The following is a 16,396-nucleotide window of genomic DNA, read 5'->3' as shown; positions in this document are numbered from 1 at the left end:
TATTAAATTGCAGGAACCAATCTTTATGTTCCTGCTGTCCCTTCACGTTGCAAAAGACTTGGGCAGTTAACAGCAGAGGAAGAGGTGAAACGAGAAAAGTGTTTTGACACTATAAGCGTAAGAAGATTAAAGAAGCATATGCCACGCTAACTTACCCATTTTGTCCCTAACAAAAAGATTCTGTTCTGAGATTGTCAATTTCACAGTTAATTCATTTTTTTTATTTTATTTTTGAAAGAATAGCTAAAGGTACTTCTTAGAAGTCCCAAGGGTTGGATTGAGGAAATCTGTGTGGATGCCTTCCGTGTAAAAACTCACCCAGATCGTTCTTTAAAGAAAAAAAAACAAAATGCTAAACTCTCAGCCAATTCCTTATAAATATTCAGAAGCGCTGTAAAGTTATGGCCGTCACAATGTGAGCCGCCGAATTAAGATGGCTGGTATTCAAAAGCCACATACTGTACTGTACTGCTCCGAAAGGCACAGGGGCATCTTTCTTTTGTAATCTTTAGGAACGGGGAGAAGCACAAATGGGGGTGGGGGGGGGGCTTGTTCTCAAAGCAGCCAAGGTAGTCCTCGACTTACAGCAGTTCATTTAGTGACTGTTCAAAGTTACGACAGCACTGGAAACAGCGAGTTAGGATCATTTTGCACAGCAACGACCTTTCCAGCATCCCCACGATCAAAATTCAGACAACTGTTTCACATTTGCGACCGTTGCTGTTGTCCCAAGGTCATGTGATCCCCTTTTGCGACCTTCTGGCGAGGGGAAGCCAGATTCACTTTAACAACTGGGTTTACTCACTGTGTCAACTGCAAGGGCTCACTTAACAGCCTCGGCCGGAGAGGTGGTAAAACGGAGCAAGATTCACGTCACAAATGTCTCGCTTAACCACAGAAATGTTGGGCTCCAATTTGGTCTTTAAGTCGAGGACTAACTGTACTTTGGAGAAAGACACAGCTGCTTTAAAAGGTCCCAAAGGGGTCCTCTCTCATATATCCTATGCTAAAGAATTAGCCCAGCCCCGCTATATTACAGTAGTACACCCACAGATAATTTCATTTTGCAGGAAAGATGGTGGTATTTAGCACTCTGCTGCCAGTGAATCACAAAAAACCCAGGCACATTTGCTGGGGTCCATTTACAAAGCACAGGTAGTCCTCAATTTAGAACCACAATTAGAACTAGAATTTTCCACTGCTCAGCAAGACGGTTGTAAAACGAGTCATTTGCCTGATTTTACAACCTTTTTGCCACGTAAATAACCACAGTTGTTAAGTGAATCCAGCTTCTTCCATTGATTTGGCTTATGGGACGATGGCTGGGAAGGTTGCCATTGAGGGTCCCATGACGCCCCCACCCACCCACCCCCCAGGCCCGGGATCTTGCAACCAGATTGTGATGATGGGAACTGTGAAGAAGTTTCGACAGTTGTTAAGTAAGAAGTCACTTTTTTCAGTAACTGGGACAGACACCAAGCCAACGGTCGTAAGTCGAGGACTACCCGTCTCTCCTTGCAGGATGGGCTTTTGTCATGCCCGCAGTAGCTGCCACCATGTTGGGTGTTTGTATGTGTGAACAACTCTAGCTTTAAATAAGTAGCATGACTGTTTCCTTCTTTTTTCCCATATACTTTTTTGACGATTCAGGATAGATCTTCTAAAGGGGGAAAAACTACGTTTCAGAAAATTGGTGCCATCCCTGTACGATTTTCAATGTCGCAGATAAAACGGACGATGACTAAATCCACTTAAATGTCTTAAATCTGGTAACTGAAATCTTAGTGGCCTCTTGTCTTCTCAATAGCAGTTAACCACGGTTGGTATTCCAAGTGCTTTAAGGAAAAGAGGAAGGGGAGGATGGAAAGACGCAAGAGAAAATGAAGGGGGAAAGATAATTCTATTTTCAGGAAGAGCAACTGGTGCTCCATGCAGCAAAATACCAACAGGCGGATCGCGCTTGCCCGGCAGAAAGCTTCCCTTTAAAATTATTCTTTTTTTAAATTAAAAAAATCACTTTTATTATTTTAATCAGGTCCTGACCAGCAGCTGTAAAAAGACTTAAAGCAAGCCCGTTTTTTTTCTTTTCCTTTTGCCAAAAAAAAAAGAGAGGGAAAAAAAAAAGCAGAAACATATTGAAAATGGCAAGCTTTTTATAATAATAATAATAATTAAAGTAATAAAAACATACAAAACTTTTTTTTTTAAATATATACACACTAAGGCTGAAGCACCTTTTTTTTTTTTTCAACTCTTTTAATTGCAAAATCTTTGTATGAAAATTCTACCCACCGGGGTACATAATCTATGCGTCGGTATGTTCTGTACATATTGCCCCTCCCACCCCCAGGAATAAAAAGGTACCTTGATTTTGTTTATTCACTTTTTATTTGTCAGGTTGAAGTGCACTTCCAGCCCAAAAGCTGACAGAGGCATGGGAAGTCCGGCGTTGGGAAGCTGCGTTTTCTTCTTCTACTAGATTTATTTACTGTGCAGGTTTAAGGTTTATCCAAAATATCCAGTTCACTCTAACTAAAAAAGCAATGGATGGTATACTGTGGGTATTCTCTCGGATGAAGAGACAAACATATTTCAAGAACGAATAAAACAGGACTCAAGTATCGAAGGGATATGGCAACGAGAAGGCGCGCAAGCCAGGATTTTAAATCCGGCGGCTCCTTCGACGACAGGAGGCAAACGTTTAGTGTCATTGAGGGAATCTCCGGATTCAACCAAGATCTTCAAAAGACAAAAAAAAAAAGAGAGAGAGAGAGAGAGAAGGAAAAAGCAGACGAAGATGCCGAAAGAAAACGAACCCTTTCCAATGTCTTGAAAACGTAGACTTTCGTCTAAATGGATCACTCGCAGAGTTTCAAAAAATAAAGTCTCAGAGTTCGGTTGCACTTTTTAAAGAGGCGGGGTTCAGATTTTTTTTTTTCCTGGCTTCCCGCCGAATCCTTTTTTTTTTTTTTTTTGCTCCATGCATGGCACATCCTTTTGATTGATTGATTTATTCTCTTTTATTTATTATTTATTTAAGCTTCAAACCTCCCCGTGAAAAATATTAAATATTCCAGGTAATAAAATAGATTATTATTATTATTATTATTATTATTATTATTAATTATTATTTCTATACTCTATGTTTGGCCTAGTGCAAGGGCATGTCACCTGGGATACCCCTTGAAATAACTCCGGGACCACTGCATGGCAGGCAACGCAAGGCACTTTCGCAAGTGATCGAGTTCGGCCTGAATCCGTTCCCTTTCCGAGACAATTTTCTGCTTCTGGTTCCTTAGTTCCTGCAAAGAAGAGAAGAACCGTTTGAGATGGTCACGTCCTCCTTTCGCACTGAGGCAGGCAGGGATTTATAGCGTAGGTGTCCAACCTTGGCCACTTTCAGACATGTGGACTTCAACTCCCAGAATTCCCCAGTCTGCCATGCTCCCTGATGAATTCTGGGAGTTGAAGTCCCAAAGTCTTAAAGTTTCATGGCTGGCTGGGGAATTCTGGAGTTGGAGTCCACGAGTCTTGAAGTTGCCAAGATTTGACACCCTTGATTTATAGTATTCTAGAAAACAGCACCGAAAATACAACTCCTGAACTGAGATGTCACAGAACCTTCCCTGACTCCAAAACTCCTTTTGGTTCAGCAACCATCATGTTATGCCAAAGGGAGCTAAACAAACCTGGATGGGAGACCAAGAAGAGATCCGAAGCCTGGAGTCTTAATGAGGAAATCATTCACACACGCCACCGAAAAGGCATGGACCTCTTGTTTGGCCAAGAAAACTCACGGATGGCTTGCCCAAGGGACTCTTGCCCATTTAGCTGTGGGGGTTGAAGCCCTACTCACCGTCATGGTGTGCGAGAGCTGTTCTGCGGTCAGACTGAGGCTGTAGTGCTGGGCCTCTAAACGTCGGCATTGGGTCTGCAGCACTTGCCGTTCCAGGTTTTGCTCTGCAATGCAATTTGAACCGGTTAGTCAACTGATGGCAGCAGGAGAGCAGGGCCTCCGTGAACAACTGTTTTTAGTAACCAGGAATGTGTCCTGGTTACTAAATGCGTCCTGGTCTCTTGGACCAAGTGCTTTTCAACCTTGGCCACTTTTAAGATTTGTGGACTTCAACTCCCAGGAATCTGGGAGAATTCTGGGAGTTGAAGTCCACCCTTCTTAAAAAGTGGCCAATATTGAGAAACCGCCATCCTGGATCACGGCATCTTACCGTCGACATGCTCTTGATAAGCCTCAAAGACTGCTTCGATCCCATGCCATTTTGGTCTGGGGTACTCCTCCTCTTCCTCTTCGTCTTCCTCGTCTTCTTCGGAATCCGAGATCTTCTCGTGTTCCGGAGGAATCAGTCCCTTGTGCTGGGAATCTTTCTGTCCGTTTTGCTGTGGCAAAGAGACCCAGCTGGAAGTCTGCAGTTCCGGAATGTTATAATGGATGGAAGCGTCCACTTTGTGGTTCTGCTCCGCCGAATGAACCATCGAATTGCCTAAAGGACAGCAGACACAAAGGAAGATGTTGGCATCCAGTTTAATGATGAGTGGACCTCTGTGTTGGCACCAAGTGTAACAATGATTTGGGTCAGGACTGGCTATATCATAATTTCTGGAAGTGTCATATGAATATGTAGATAGCTACGGGAAGGCTTTGGATTTAGAACACAGAAGGTAAGGGTGGAAGGGACCTTGGAGGTCTTCTAGTTGAACCCCTGCTTAAGCAGAAGACCCTATACCAGTGTTTCTCAACCTTGGAAGCTTGAAGATGGGTGGACTTCAACTCCCAGAATCCCCCAGCCAGCAACGCTGGCTGGGGGATTCTGGGAGTTGAAGTCCACCCATCTTCAAGCTACCAAGGTTGAGAAACACTTACCCTATACTATTCTGGACAAATGGTTGCCTAGTCTCTTCTTGAAAGCCTCCAGGGATGGAGCACCTGCAACTAATGGAGGAAAGTCGTCCCACTGCAATGAATTAATTGTTATTGGAATTTCACTGAACTGAAGCCTAATGCCGTGGACAAAATCCATCCTTGGTTTTACCCATATATAAGATCCCGTTTCGGATCTAAGGGACATCCTCCCCTGTCCCCTGTCCTTCATGAAAGCCAGGGTTTACAGTATGGTTTTTCTGCCCACCTTACACATTGAAGATGGGCCAACCTTGGCATGAAATGTCCATCAGTGGGACAGGTTACCAGAAGAAGGAGTTTCTTCCCCTTCTTCCAACAGAAGTTGGATCATCAAGGATGGTGTAGAGTGATGTTTCTCAACCTTGGCAACTTTAAGATGTCTGGATTTCAACTCCCACAATTCTCTGGCTAGAGAATTCTGGGACTTGAAGTCCACACAAGGTTGAGAAACACCTTGTGTAAGAGAATCCTGCAGTGGGCCAGAGGTTGGGTCACTTCCAACTCCATGAGGTCCTGAAAGAGGGATGTAGGAAGCTTTCCTAAAGGAGATGGAGCTTCTAATCCCACTTTTGGTTCCTTTCATCCGTAGACTTCCGTAGGCGATACAGGTAGTCCTTGATTTACAACCATTCATGCAGTGACTACTCAAAAGTTCCAACGGCACTGAAAACAGTGACTCATGACCATTTTCCAGACTTACAACTTGAGTATCCCCATGGTCATGTGATAAAAATTCAGCCGCTTGGTAACTGGCCTGTTATTTATGACGGTTGTAGTGTCCCAGGGTCACGTGATCCCCTTTTGCGACCTCCTGACTGGCAAAGTCCAGGGGGGGAAGCCAGATTTGCTTAAACAGATGTGACTCACTCAACAACTGCAAGGATTCGCTTAATGATTGTGACAAGAAAGGTTGTAAAACGGGGCAAAACTCCCTTAACAACTGTCTCGCTTTGCAAACACAAATTTGGGAGTCTCGATTGTGGTCCTACGTTGAGGACCAGCCGTGGATACTCCTGGAGTTAACCGGTCTCTCTCTCTCTCTGCCTCTGGGGTCCCTTACCTTTGTGTTTCTGTAAAGCCTTCTGCGTGGACTGCAAGACGGACTCGTGGAACTGGTGCGCAAACTCCTCGGCAAGGAACGGTTCCCACTGCTTGTTCTTCCCGTTCATACTGTGGGAGAGCGGAACGGGGATCTCTTTCGGCAAAGATCCCCGGACGCAGTTCAGGAGGGTGAAGTTCTTCTTGACCGTGTGCCCGTCGCTCAACCTGGGCTTCTCAGCAGGGAGAGGAAGGGGCTCTTTGGCTCTGGAAAAGTCGTGGGGTCTCAGGTGATTTGTTCTGCAGGACTCCGTGGTCTTCTGGGCTTCCGGCAGAGACGCTGGAGCAACGCCGACCGGTTTATCCAAGTCCGACACCGCCGTTTGATGGACTTGTGAGTCTTTGGGAAGAAAAAAGCCACACGTCAGTTAGGACCCCGTGACACCTCTGGGATTCCTACTCCACATTAGGAGATGGATGGCCCAACCCAGTCATGCAGAAAGAAAACTTCCCATTTAATTTTTTTAAAATGTCCATGGAGATTCCCAATCCTGCAGGTCCTAGTTGTCCCAAAGAGGCAACTGGACTTCCTGGTTTTTCTTTGAAGACGTTTCTCTTCTCATCCAAGAAGCTTCTTCAGCTCCTACCTTTGCCTCTAACCTGGCATATCCCCCACCCCCCATCCCACTTTCCCAGCTATGGTTTTGGGATGAGCCGATTGAGGCATCGCACTTCACCCGTTACTCACTTTGACACGCTATTTAATTTCAAACCTCGCCTTAGGGTAGGCTTGAAGCTAATCCTCGAAGAGGAAAACTGTTATTTGCTCCAGGCGGATAGGCGCACAAACAAACAATGATGGAGCCCAGATCAGTGATTTTATTTGACAAGGGGCTTAATATGGGACCACCCAAACTGCAACTGTCCTCCTGCACAGCATTAACTACGATTCTTCTCTGCTTCCCGTATTCCCAACCCTGGTCTGTCTTGGCGTGATTTCAGAAGCACCTGGAGATAATGAGGTTCAAGGGGCATTCCCCCCCCACCTTTTGAAATGTCTACAAAGATGAGAAAAGGTTGCATTTCCACCAGATGCTTTCTTTGGAAGCCCCATGGAAGCAAGTGACCCCTGACCTTCTTCTGATGGGAAAATCAAGATAATCACACTGTCCCTAGAGATAAAGCATCTAGCAGACCAAACAGGTTTCTGGGAAACTATAAAGGTCTCATTGATGCCAGAAAAGGGTTAGATGAGGAGATGGGGTTCCATCAGAAGAATCTCCCAGCTTCAGGAAGCCACTGTCCTGCCAGGAGATGCCACCATTTATGTAACTACTTACCAGCTTGGACAATACTAGGACTGTCCCGTGGGGAGGTTTTAACTGACGGTGCTGTGCATGCATTCTTTTGTTTCATGGCATGAAGCATCTCTGCCAACTTCTCTTTATCTGCAAAGGAGGAAGCAGAGACGGTTTTTAAAGGACCAAGGACAGGAAGCAAGAACCCTGTTCTGCAAGGGATCGAGTATGAATTATAGCCAGTTTAGGTGATCAGTAGGCGTGTTTTTCAAGACTTAAGACAGACAAACAATCTAAGATAGCAATCCTGTTTCAGGTCTTCCAGAAAACTGCAGAACGATTAGAAGACTGGAGGCTAAAACGTATTAAGAATGATTGCTGGAATTGGGTATGTCTAATCTAGTGAAAAGAAGGACTAGGGGAGGCATGATAAAAGTGCTCCAATATCTCAGGGGCTGCCCCAAAGAAGAGGGAGTCAAGCTATTCTCCAAAGTCCCTGAAGGCAGGACAAGAAGCAATGGGTGGAAACTCATCAAGGAGAGAAGCAACCTAGAACTAAGGAGAAATTTCCTGACAGTGAGAACAATTAACCAGTAGAACAGTTTGCCACCAGGAGTTGTGGGGGCTCCATCAATGGAGGCTTTTAAGAAGAGACACGACAGTCTTAGAAGCGTCCCTTGTCTGAAATGGGTTTCCTGCCTGAGCAGGGGGTTGGACTAGAAGACCTCCAAGGTCCCTTCCAACTCTGTTATTTTGTCATCCTGAAACCCGAATCTCTGCAATCTGCAGCCCCCTGGACCAATACCTTTCCTCTTTTCCGCAGTAATGTGGGTTAAGTTGAAAGTGGTGAGGAACCTCTTCTTCTCTTCAAAGTTGGGGCTGTGGTTCATTTCATCCGGGCTGTAACGTGTGGAGAGCACAAAACGAGGGGAAGGCGTGGGACGCTTGTTCTGGATGGCGGGTGGGGAAGGGCTGCTCTCCCTCAACATTCTCCGTCTTTTCCTCCGTTTCTGGATCAGCAGCTCCGCCTTCTGTTGCTGAGTGGTCAGCCCAAAAAGCTGCAGGAACTCCAGCTTCTAGAAGAAGCAAAGAGGAAGGTCAATTTTTCATAACTATACATCAGCCAGGCCTTCCAGACCATCCGAGACCACCAAAAAGGTCTCATCCTTCGGGAGGGATTTAAAAAAAAGAAGGAAGAACATAATAATACCTTAAGAGCATCTCACCTTGAGAGAAATAGCCTAGCCAGTCAACCCTTTCTAATAAAAAGCGTATCAGCTGTGAAGAAAAGGAGAGAAATATCCACGACCTAAATAAAGGTCTAAGACAGAGGTCTTCTGGGAGTTGAAGTCCACAAGTCTTAAAGCCGCCAAGTTTGAAGACCGCTGCTCTAAGATCATTCATATGGCCAACTGAAAACATGGCAGTGTCCTCAGTTTGAGTAGCCCCAGATTGGCACACGGCTCCACCACCACATCTACCTTAGGTTTGTGACCCCAGGGAGAATTTATCTTCTGGTATCAAGCATCGTTTATCTTTAAAGGCCAACCACGAACAGAGCGAGCGTTATGTGTTAGAAGAAAGGCTCCACGCTTCTGGTTGCTATCAAAATTCAGATCTCGGCTTTCTTGTAAGAGGCATCTTAGGTTAGGGATAAGGCCAAGCAAATCCTACCAATCGTACTATGCACCTGTCCTGCGCCTCCTGGGGTATCGAACCCTCTGTTACAAGCTGGAACCCTTCGACCTACACAGTGGTGAAATCCAATTTTTTTTACTACCGGTTCTGTGGGCGTGGCTTGGTGGGTGTGGTGTGACTTGGTGGGCATGGCAGGGGAAGGATAGTGCAAAATCTCACTCCTGGGGGGAAGGATATTGCAAAATCTCCATTCCCACCCCACTCTGGGGCCAGCCAGAGGTGGTATTTGCCGGTTCTCCGAACTGCTTAAAATTTCCACTACCAGTTCTCCAGAACCTGTCAGAACCTGCTGGATTTCACCCCTGGACCTACATCATTATGGGGAACAGGAGATGAGACCTACCTCAGAGGAAGTGTCCAACTTCAAAGGGGGCTGCTCTGCCACACAGCGTAGGTGAGCCCGGACTTCCTCTTCGTCGCTCTCATCGTAGGAATCATCCAGATCGTAATAATATCCTGCGTACCCCAAGCAGAGCAGAGGTGAACTTTGATGGCCACCAAAAACCTCATCTTGACTTTTGCCCAGGTGCCCTCCTCTCCCTCCAGGAACCCAAGCAGTGCCATCCCACGGTGACGGTGGGTCTTCTCAGAGAAGAGCCGAATTAATTCTCACAGCTGTTCTGGGCTCCCAGAAGGACGGCAGCTGGACCTATATGCAAGACATGGTGGTAGCGACCCATCTGTCAACACAGGCATGGAGCCTGAGCCAGGGCTATTTTGCCTTTGGGGGGGGGAGGAACATTCGGATCCTGCAAGGAACAAATTATGCAAGCCAGCATCTGGTTTAAGGAAGGACAGGAAAAGCTGAGAGGAAGGAAGGAGGCTGCCAGGGGTTGGCTTTCCAGTGCTTATAAACAGGAGAGGGAAGCTGGACCTGTCCCCACAGTCTGGCTCTGCTGCAAGATGTCAGACTCTCTCTTCCCAAACCAGAAGAGACCATCAGGCAGACACATACCTGGGCTATTACAGGCCATGCCTGAGGACTTTAATGGAGCTGGATGAAAGCTCCATTCTTCCAGGTGTGCTGAGGAACCACCTGGGGCATTGAAGCATCAGCACCCTAACCCTTTGGCACAGGAGGAGCTCATAACCACCCACCACCCACCCCAAGGCATAGAAGTCAACCACAGTGCTAGCTAACACACCGCTGTAAAGGTACAACCTGGAAGGACGCTGGGAAAGGAGGAGGAAGGACTCATCTGCCCAAATGTCCCACGCGCTGCCTCGTGATGGAAGCCCCGCATCCCCTCCTCCCTTCCTACTTAAATGTTATGTTTTCCTCCCTTTTGCAAATCCCACCATGGCTGTACGTTCTCGATGAATATTTAAAGCTGCTTTATTAGTCTCCGTTCATCATTTATTAATTGGGCCTGTCTCAGAAAGACAATTTGCAGAGCAGCTTGGAAGAGGTCTTCAAAGGGAGCTGCAGAGGTAGGTAGGGAAGCCTGCACGACTCCCTCCCTGGTAAAGCCACAGTGCTTTTTGAAAAAGCGGTGGGGGGGGGAACCTTGGGGAGAGGAGGGGGGCAGGGGCTAAGCAGAAACAAGACAGGGGTCCTTTTATTTGACACTCTTCGCTTGGACCGAGACACACGAGTCTCGGATTGGAGGCTGGGCCTTGTAATGCCCCCTCTTTATTCCTTTTATTCCGCCTCCAGTGGAAAAATGCTTCCCTCTCTCTCCCTCTCCGCAAACCCCACTCTGTCCTAACACTGATGATGTTCCCTAGTTGGGTCATGAAACAGTCCTCTTCCTTCTCCTCCTCCTCCTCCCTTTTCCTCTCCGCAAACCTCATTCCCTTCTAGCACTGATGATGTTTTTTTTTTTTAATTTGATTTATATGCCGCCCTTCTCCGGAGACTCAGGGCGGCTTACAATGCGCTAAGCAATAGCCTTCATACTTTTGTATATTTATACAAAGTCCGCTTATTGCCCCCACAAACTGGGTCCTCATTTCACCTACTTTTGAAAGGATGGAAGGCTGAGTCAACCTTGAGCCTGGTGAGATTCGAACCTGCTGTAATTGCAGGCAGCTGGTCTTAATAACAGGGTGCTTTAGACCACTGTACTACCAAGGCTCTGTTCCCTAGTTGGGTCATGAAACATTCGCAAGAAAACCACCAAGCTCAGAGAGCACCAAGGCCGTAGCTCAGCCCTGAGCTACAAAGATTCCCTTCTATCAGTTTCTCAATTCTCATCTGAAGCAGGAAACCCCGAGGAGGGTCGACGGGCACCCACCTTTCTCCTGAGCTTCCCTCCTCTTCCTCTCCTCCAGGTCCAGCTTGCTGACCAGCTTGCGTTGCTGGAGCAAGAATTCGTCGTAAACATACATCGGATCATGGCCTCTGGGTAGGAGATGCCTGTACGGGGAGCCCGTCTGGTTCTTCAACGCCTCGACAAATGGTACGCTTTGTGGGTGGGGGGTTCTCTGCTGCAGGGGCTTCTCCCATTCGCTTAACAAGGGTCCGTGGGGAAACCCACCGGGCTCAGATCCACCCGTCTCCCGGCCAGGTTGGTATTTGTCCAAATGTTCCTTTTTCCGGGCTCCGTCCTCAACTTTCTCAGGACAGTAGACTCGTTCCACTTTGACCAACGGGATGGCTTGCCGGCTGGACTCGTAGGGGCTGGCGTGGGTGGGGAGCGGGTGGCTCTCCTGTAACCTCCGAGCTTCCGTGCTGCTGTCAATCAAGGAGACCGGGTTCCAGAGCGACGTGGGCACCGGATGGGGCTGCGGCTTGGGAGATATGAGCGGAGGGGGCCCTCCGAAATGCTGGGGTTGCTCTCGAACTCCCAGTTCGGGGCGGCTTGGACCCAGTCTGGAAAAAAAGGAACGCGAAATGGTATTAATGGAAACAAGGGTAATAGGTAGTCCTGGACTTACGACCAGAATTTTCAATAAGAAGCAAGAATCACTGAAGTTGGAAGGGACCTTGTAGGTCATCTAGTCCAGCCCCCCACCCAAGCAGGAGACCCTACACCAGCCCAGTCTCTTCTTGAAAGCTTCCAGTGATGAAGCTCCCACAACTGTTGAAGGCAACTTCTGTTCTATCGGTTGATTGTTCTCACTGTCAGAAAATTCCTCCTTGTTTCTAGGTTGAATCTCTCCTTCTTCAGTTTCCATCCATTATTCCTTCGGGTGCCTTGGAAAATAGTTTGACACCCCCTCCTCCTCTCTGTAGAAGCCCCTCAAATATTGGAAGATGCTCTCCTCTCTCCCCTGGTCCTTCTCTTCACTAGACTAGCCAGACCCAGTTCTTGCAACCGTTCATCATATGTTTTACTCTCCGGTCCCCTCATCATCTCGGTTGCTCTTCTCTGCACTTTTTCCAAAGTCTCAACCTTGTTTTTTATAGTCGGGTGACCAAAATGAGTCCTATCCAATTTTATGACCTTTTTTGGCATGGCTGTTAAGCGAATCACTGAAGTTGATAAGTAAATCATGAGGTCATGAAGCATTTCCCACATAAACAAGTCCGTGTTGTTGCTTCCAAACCAAATCGGACCATCTCGGTCTCTTTTTCTCAAGCGGTGACCGGAGGAAAGAGTCGGTTGCTCTTTTTCTCAAGCTTTCCTTTTAGCTTTTATTTTTTAGGACTAAAAGCGGTGATGCAATTGGCCGCAAGATTTTTTTTAAGGGACTTTGCTTTGCATTGCTTCTTCTTCTTCTTTTTTTTTTGGGCTGTGAATTATCCTGGATATCATGTGTACACAAAAGCCTTGTGCAAATAAATTATTCTTTAATAGACAATTATTTTTAAATTTATTTTGTGCCTGTCATTATGCAACACCACACAATACCCAAAACTCAAGTTTCTGCTCTAGATTACAGTTCAGTGCACTGGAAGCTGGACCTTTTCCCTATAAAACTGTCCAGTAGAGGGCACCTTGGCCAGAGCAGGTGTCCCATTCATGCCTCTGGGAATCAGAGTGAGCGACATCTAGTGGCGTTGCCATTAAATGCAAGATTTTCCTTGCCAAACAGTGTTGTGCTCAATTCTCAGCTGCACCCAAATTATCGTGCCAATTTCTCCAACAAAAAGCACGCAGGAACCATCTGAGGACCACCTAGCGAGCTACTCTGCTGTTCCACATTGTGGAAATTCTCCCTCTAAAGCAATGTTTCTAAGCACTTGGCAACTTGTCTGGACCTCAAATTCCCAGAATTCTCCAGCTAGCACATAACCTGTAAAAAAAAAAAAAAAAAAAAGCACCTGGAAGGGATGCATTTTGCCAGCATAGAAACCATATTGTCCAGCCGTTTGGGACTTGAAGCAGATGCTCAATAGTTTGTAAACCACGGTTTGAGTAATTTGCATTAAATGTGTGGCGAGAAGCTTTTGAGTAGCCAACTGAGCTTGGTTAACCCAAAAGGAAGCTACTTTTAGAGTCCATTAGAGTGGTCAATGTCTCTCCTGAAAAGCATCCCTCCGCGAATTAAACCACAGGAAAAGGAAGGATTTGCATGACAGAGAAAGCACCGTTTAGAGGGCTTTTCCCTAAACAGGAATGACGTCTCCGTAAATTAAACAGCCTAAAACAGAGGTATCCAACCTTGGCAATCCCAAAGGTGCTTTTTTAGGAAGCAACTGGACTTTGTTTTTCTTTTGAAGATATTTTGCTTCTCATCCAAGACGCTTCTTCAGCTCTGAGTGGATGGTGGGGAATGGAAACAGTAGTGAAATCAATTTTTTTTTACTACTGGAGGTGAAGAAACGTCTTGGATGAGAAGCGAAATGTCTTCAAAGAAAAAAGAAGGAAGCCCAGTTGCCTCCTGAAAAAGCAGCTTTGGGACAACCATGACCTTTAACCTTGGCAACTTTAAGACCTGTGGACTTCAATTCCCAGAATTCTCCAGCCAGCATGGTTGGACACCCCTGGTCTAAACTTCAAATGTAAATAAATACAGTGTCTTTATTTGTGAATCTTGATATTTGGGGAAGATGATCTCTTCACGTTCCCTAAATGAATATGCTTTTTAGCAGCGTTTCTCAACCGTGGCAATTTTAATTGGCCTGCACTTCCGTTCCCAGAATTCCCCAGCCAGTATGGCTAAGGTCGAGAAACCCTAAATTAGACAATCTCCAACATGTCTTTCAATCTTTCTATTCCGATACCCGGATTCTAATACCTGGAAGGTTGCAGATTTCACCTGTCTAGCAACACTCAGGCTCACAGATTCCAACATGAATCCAGCCTCCCCCAAAGTTACGCTCAAGTGACACAGAGAATGACAACCGTGTAATCCTTAAATAGGTAGCAAAAGGAGAACAACAGATACCCGATAAGCACCGCATTTGCTGGAGTCGCGCATTGAACCGCTTCCCACTCGAGAGCGCCAGGGTGCTATGCGCCGAAACGGCAATGGCTGCTTCCCCAGCGCGATACATTACACAACTGCTGAGCAGACGGAGTGTCTCTTTGCAAAGAGCTTGCAGGAGGCAAAATTTACGACGGAGGGGAAACAGAACAAATGCCAGCCTTCCCAGGGCCCAGCAAAACGGCACGCTCAGTAGCACCACAAAAGAAACTGCCAGACGAGCAGAATTAGAAGCCGTTTCATAAAGAAAACAAAAAGGAAGAAGACCTGGACAGCATCTGCAGATTTACGCCTGAACCGTGTCCCCAAAACTTCCAAAGGTGCTTTTCCAAAAGGCAACTGGAGTTTTTTCTTGTGTTTGTCCTTGAAAACGTTTGGCTTCTTCTCCAAGAAGCTTCTTCAGTTCTTCAGTTGCCAAGGACTGCCCCCCCCCCCACCTAAAAAAAGTCCAGTTTGGGACCCTTTGGGACAACCCTGATCGGGATGACTGAGAAGCCCCAATAGATACACGTACCCAAAATGTGCTTATAAAAATATCAAGATGGAGAATCGAGGCAGTTATCTACCCATGAGAAGGAAGCCAGGCGGATACAGATTTGCAACGATTGCAACGAACAACGTGCGGCAAACGTAGCGTTTGCTGCACCCCTTATCCAGCCAAAGTGGCTTGGGAGCCACTGGATTGCGGCCTTTCGAAAACCCCCGAGCTCTCAAGCCTTCTCTTGACATCTGTCACACAGGTGAGCCAGCTCCGGCGTAAGAGGATGATGGAACGAGAGTGTGACGCTGCCAGGCACACCAGCAATCCACTCCTCCTTATCCTGATTAGCTTCTCTAATCCCCCCGACACCCAAAAACCAACAAGGCGCTCCAGCAGAAGAGCTGAGCCGAGTCAGTTCTGCTTAAAGAGCAGATCATAGCAGAAGCTTTGATCCCAAGCTGCTCTTCCTTGCTTAGCGGCTGCTTGGAATCGGCTCAGAAACAGAAGGGCTGGCTGGACCCACTCCCCAGATGCTGGGTTGGCGCCTGATCTCCAGCTCGGCGTCAAAAAAAACCCCTCACCCCGGTGGATCAGAAGACCCTGCTGTCCTCCTGAAGAGCAAGCATCTAGTTCTTGGCCAAGCAGATCAGAATTTAGATCTAAATATCAAGCCTGGACTATACAAAGCCCACCAGGACCTGCTTTTCGAGGCCAGCAAGCAGCCGTGCCAACCACGGCTGTAACCTATCAGATTTAGAAGCCCCTCCATCTGCCAAAGACAGCTCAAATTAGCGACAACTGTCTCAGAGACACCTGGTCACCGTTGATGGCATGGAGGCCACCTCACCCATTCTGTCCGGGCATCCAAGCAGCTGTCAGATGGCATTACACGGTGGCTGCTGAAATCTAGGCAGCAGAGGAAAACTTTGGCCTTGTTGATCCTTGGGAAGCGCCGTGTTGTCGGTGGCAGATGGCTACTTTCCCGCCACCCCCATAAAGCAGCCAAAGGGGGCCACTCAGCCACCCTCCACCCTCCCACAACAAGGCCAAGACCACCAGCCGCTACCTGGAGTTCTCTGGCCGATGCTCTACTTCCATCTGTCCGGCTGGGCGCCCGATGTCCAAATGCTGTTCCAGGACCTGCTGCCGAAACTCAGACACCTGGGACTGTCGATCTTCCTTCTCTTGCCGTAGCCGCCGTTGGCGTGCCAGCCATTTTTCCTCCTCGTTGGTGCGTTGGATGAGGAGTGCGGCGGCTGTGCTGCTTCCAGGCGGGGGGAATATACTGTGGCTGGAAATCAAGCTAGGCACCGGGTGCTGCGAGGCAGATGGCTGGTGCAACGGAGGCTGGACCGCTTTCGGGGTCTGGGCAGCAGAAGAGTCCTTTGGTTTTTCTGCAGGAAAATAAATATATATTTATATAAATATATGCCACTGTTCACTGGCAAAAGGAACCCTGCCATTTGTTAACACTGGAAGGCTGCTGTCTAGACGAGGAGCGTCTGTCCAGTTTGAACATTGCAGGAGGACAACTAGGACACAATTTTGCATGAAATGCCTTTGCCTACTGCTGTTGACACCGTTCTGGGAGAAATCAGCTAGGTTAAGGAAGGAAAGCATGACTGGGAACCCAAAGAACAATCCTAG

The 16,396-nt window shown here is 47.2% G+C and overlaps 1 protein-coding gene across 7 annotated transcripts in view; it reads right to left on the bottom strand.

The window, feature by feature from the left end:
* Positions 1–2,135: 2,135 nt before the first annotated feature.
* Positions 2,136–16,396, bottom strand: part of GSE1 (Gse1 coiled-coil protein) — a 243,324-nt gene continuing 229,063 nt past the window's right edge. For all 7 annotated transcript variants that reach the window (XM_060682474.2, XM_034426570.3, XM_060682476.2 and 4 more), the window contains 9 exons: positions 15,816–16,143; positions 11,190–11,767; positions 9,296–9,408; positions 8,060–8,330; positions 7,297–7,404; positions 5,979–6,356; positions 4,227–4,499; positions 3,857–3,960; positions 2,136–3,302 (listed from right to left, as the gene is read on the bottom strand). In XM_060682474.2, the coding sequence (XP_060538457.2) occupies positions 3,168–3,302; positions 3,857–3,960; positions 4,227–4,499; positions 5,979–6,356; positions 7,297–7,404; positions 8,060–8,330; positions 9,296–9,408; positions 11,190–11,767; positions 15,816–16,143 (2,288 nt within the window). In that variant the 3' untranslated portion in view covers positions 2,136–3,167. The remainder of the gene's footprint in view (positions 3,303–3,856; positions 3,961–4,226; positions 4,500–5,978; positions 6,357–7,296; positions 7,405–8,059; positions 8,331–9,295; positions 9,409–11,189; positions 11,768–15,815; positions 16,144–16,396) is intronic.

Source organism: Pantherophis guttatus, chromosome 11 (assembly GCF_059756535.1).
Source record: "Pantherophis guttatus breed Tessera chromosome 11, ASM5975653v1, whole genome shotgun sequence".
In the NCBI taxonomy this organism is placed as follows: Eukaryota; Metazoa; Chordata; class Lepidosauria; order Squamata; family Colubridae; genus Pantherophis; species Pantherophis guttatus.
Note: the sequence above shows the minus strand (reverse complement) of the source record. Positions and strands in the feature narration are given on the sequence as shown.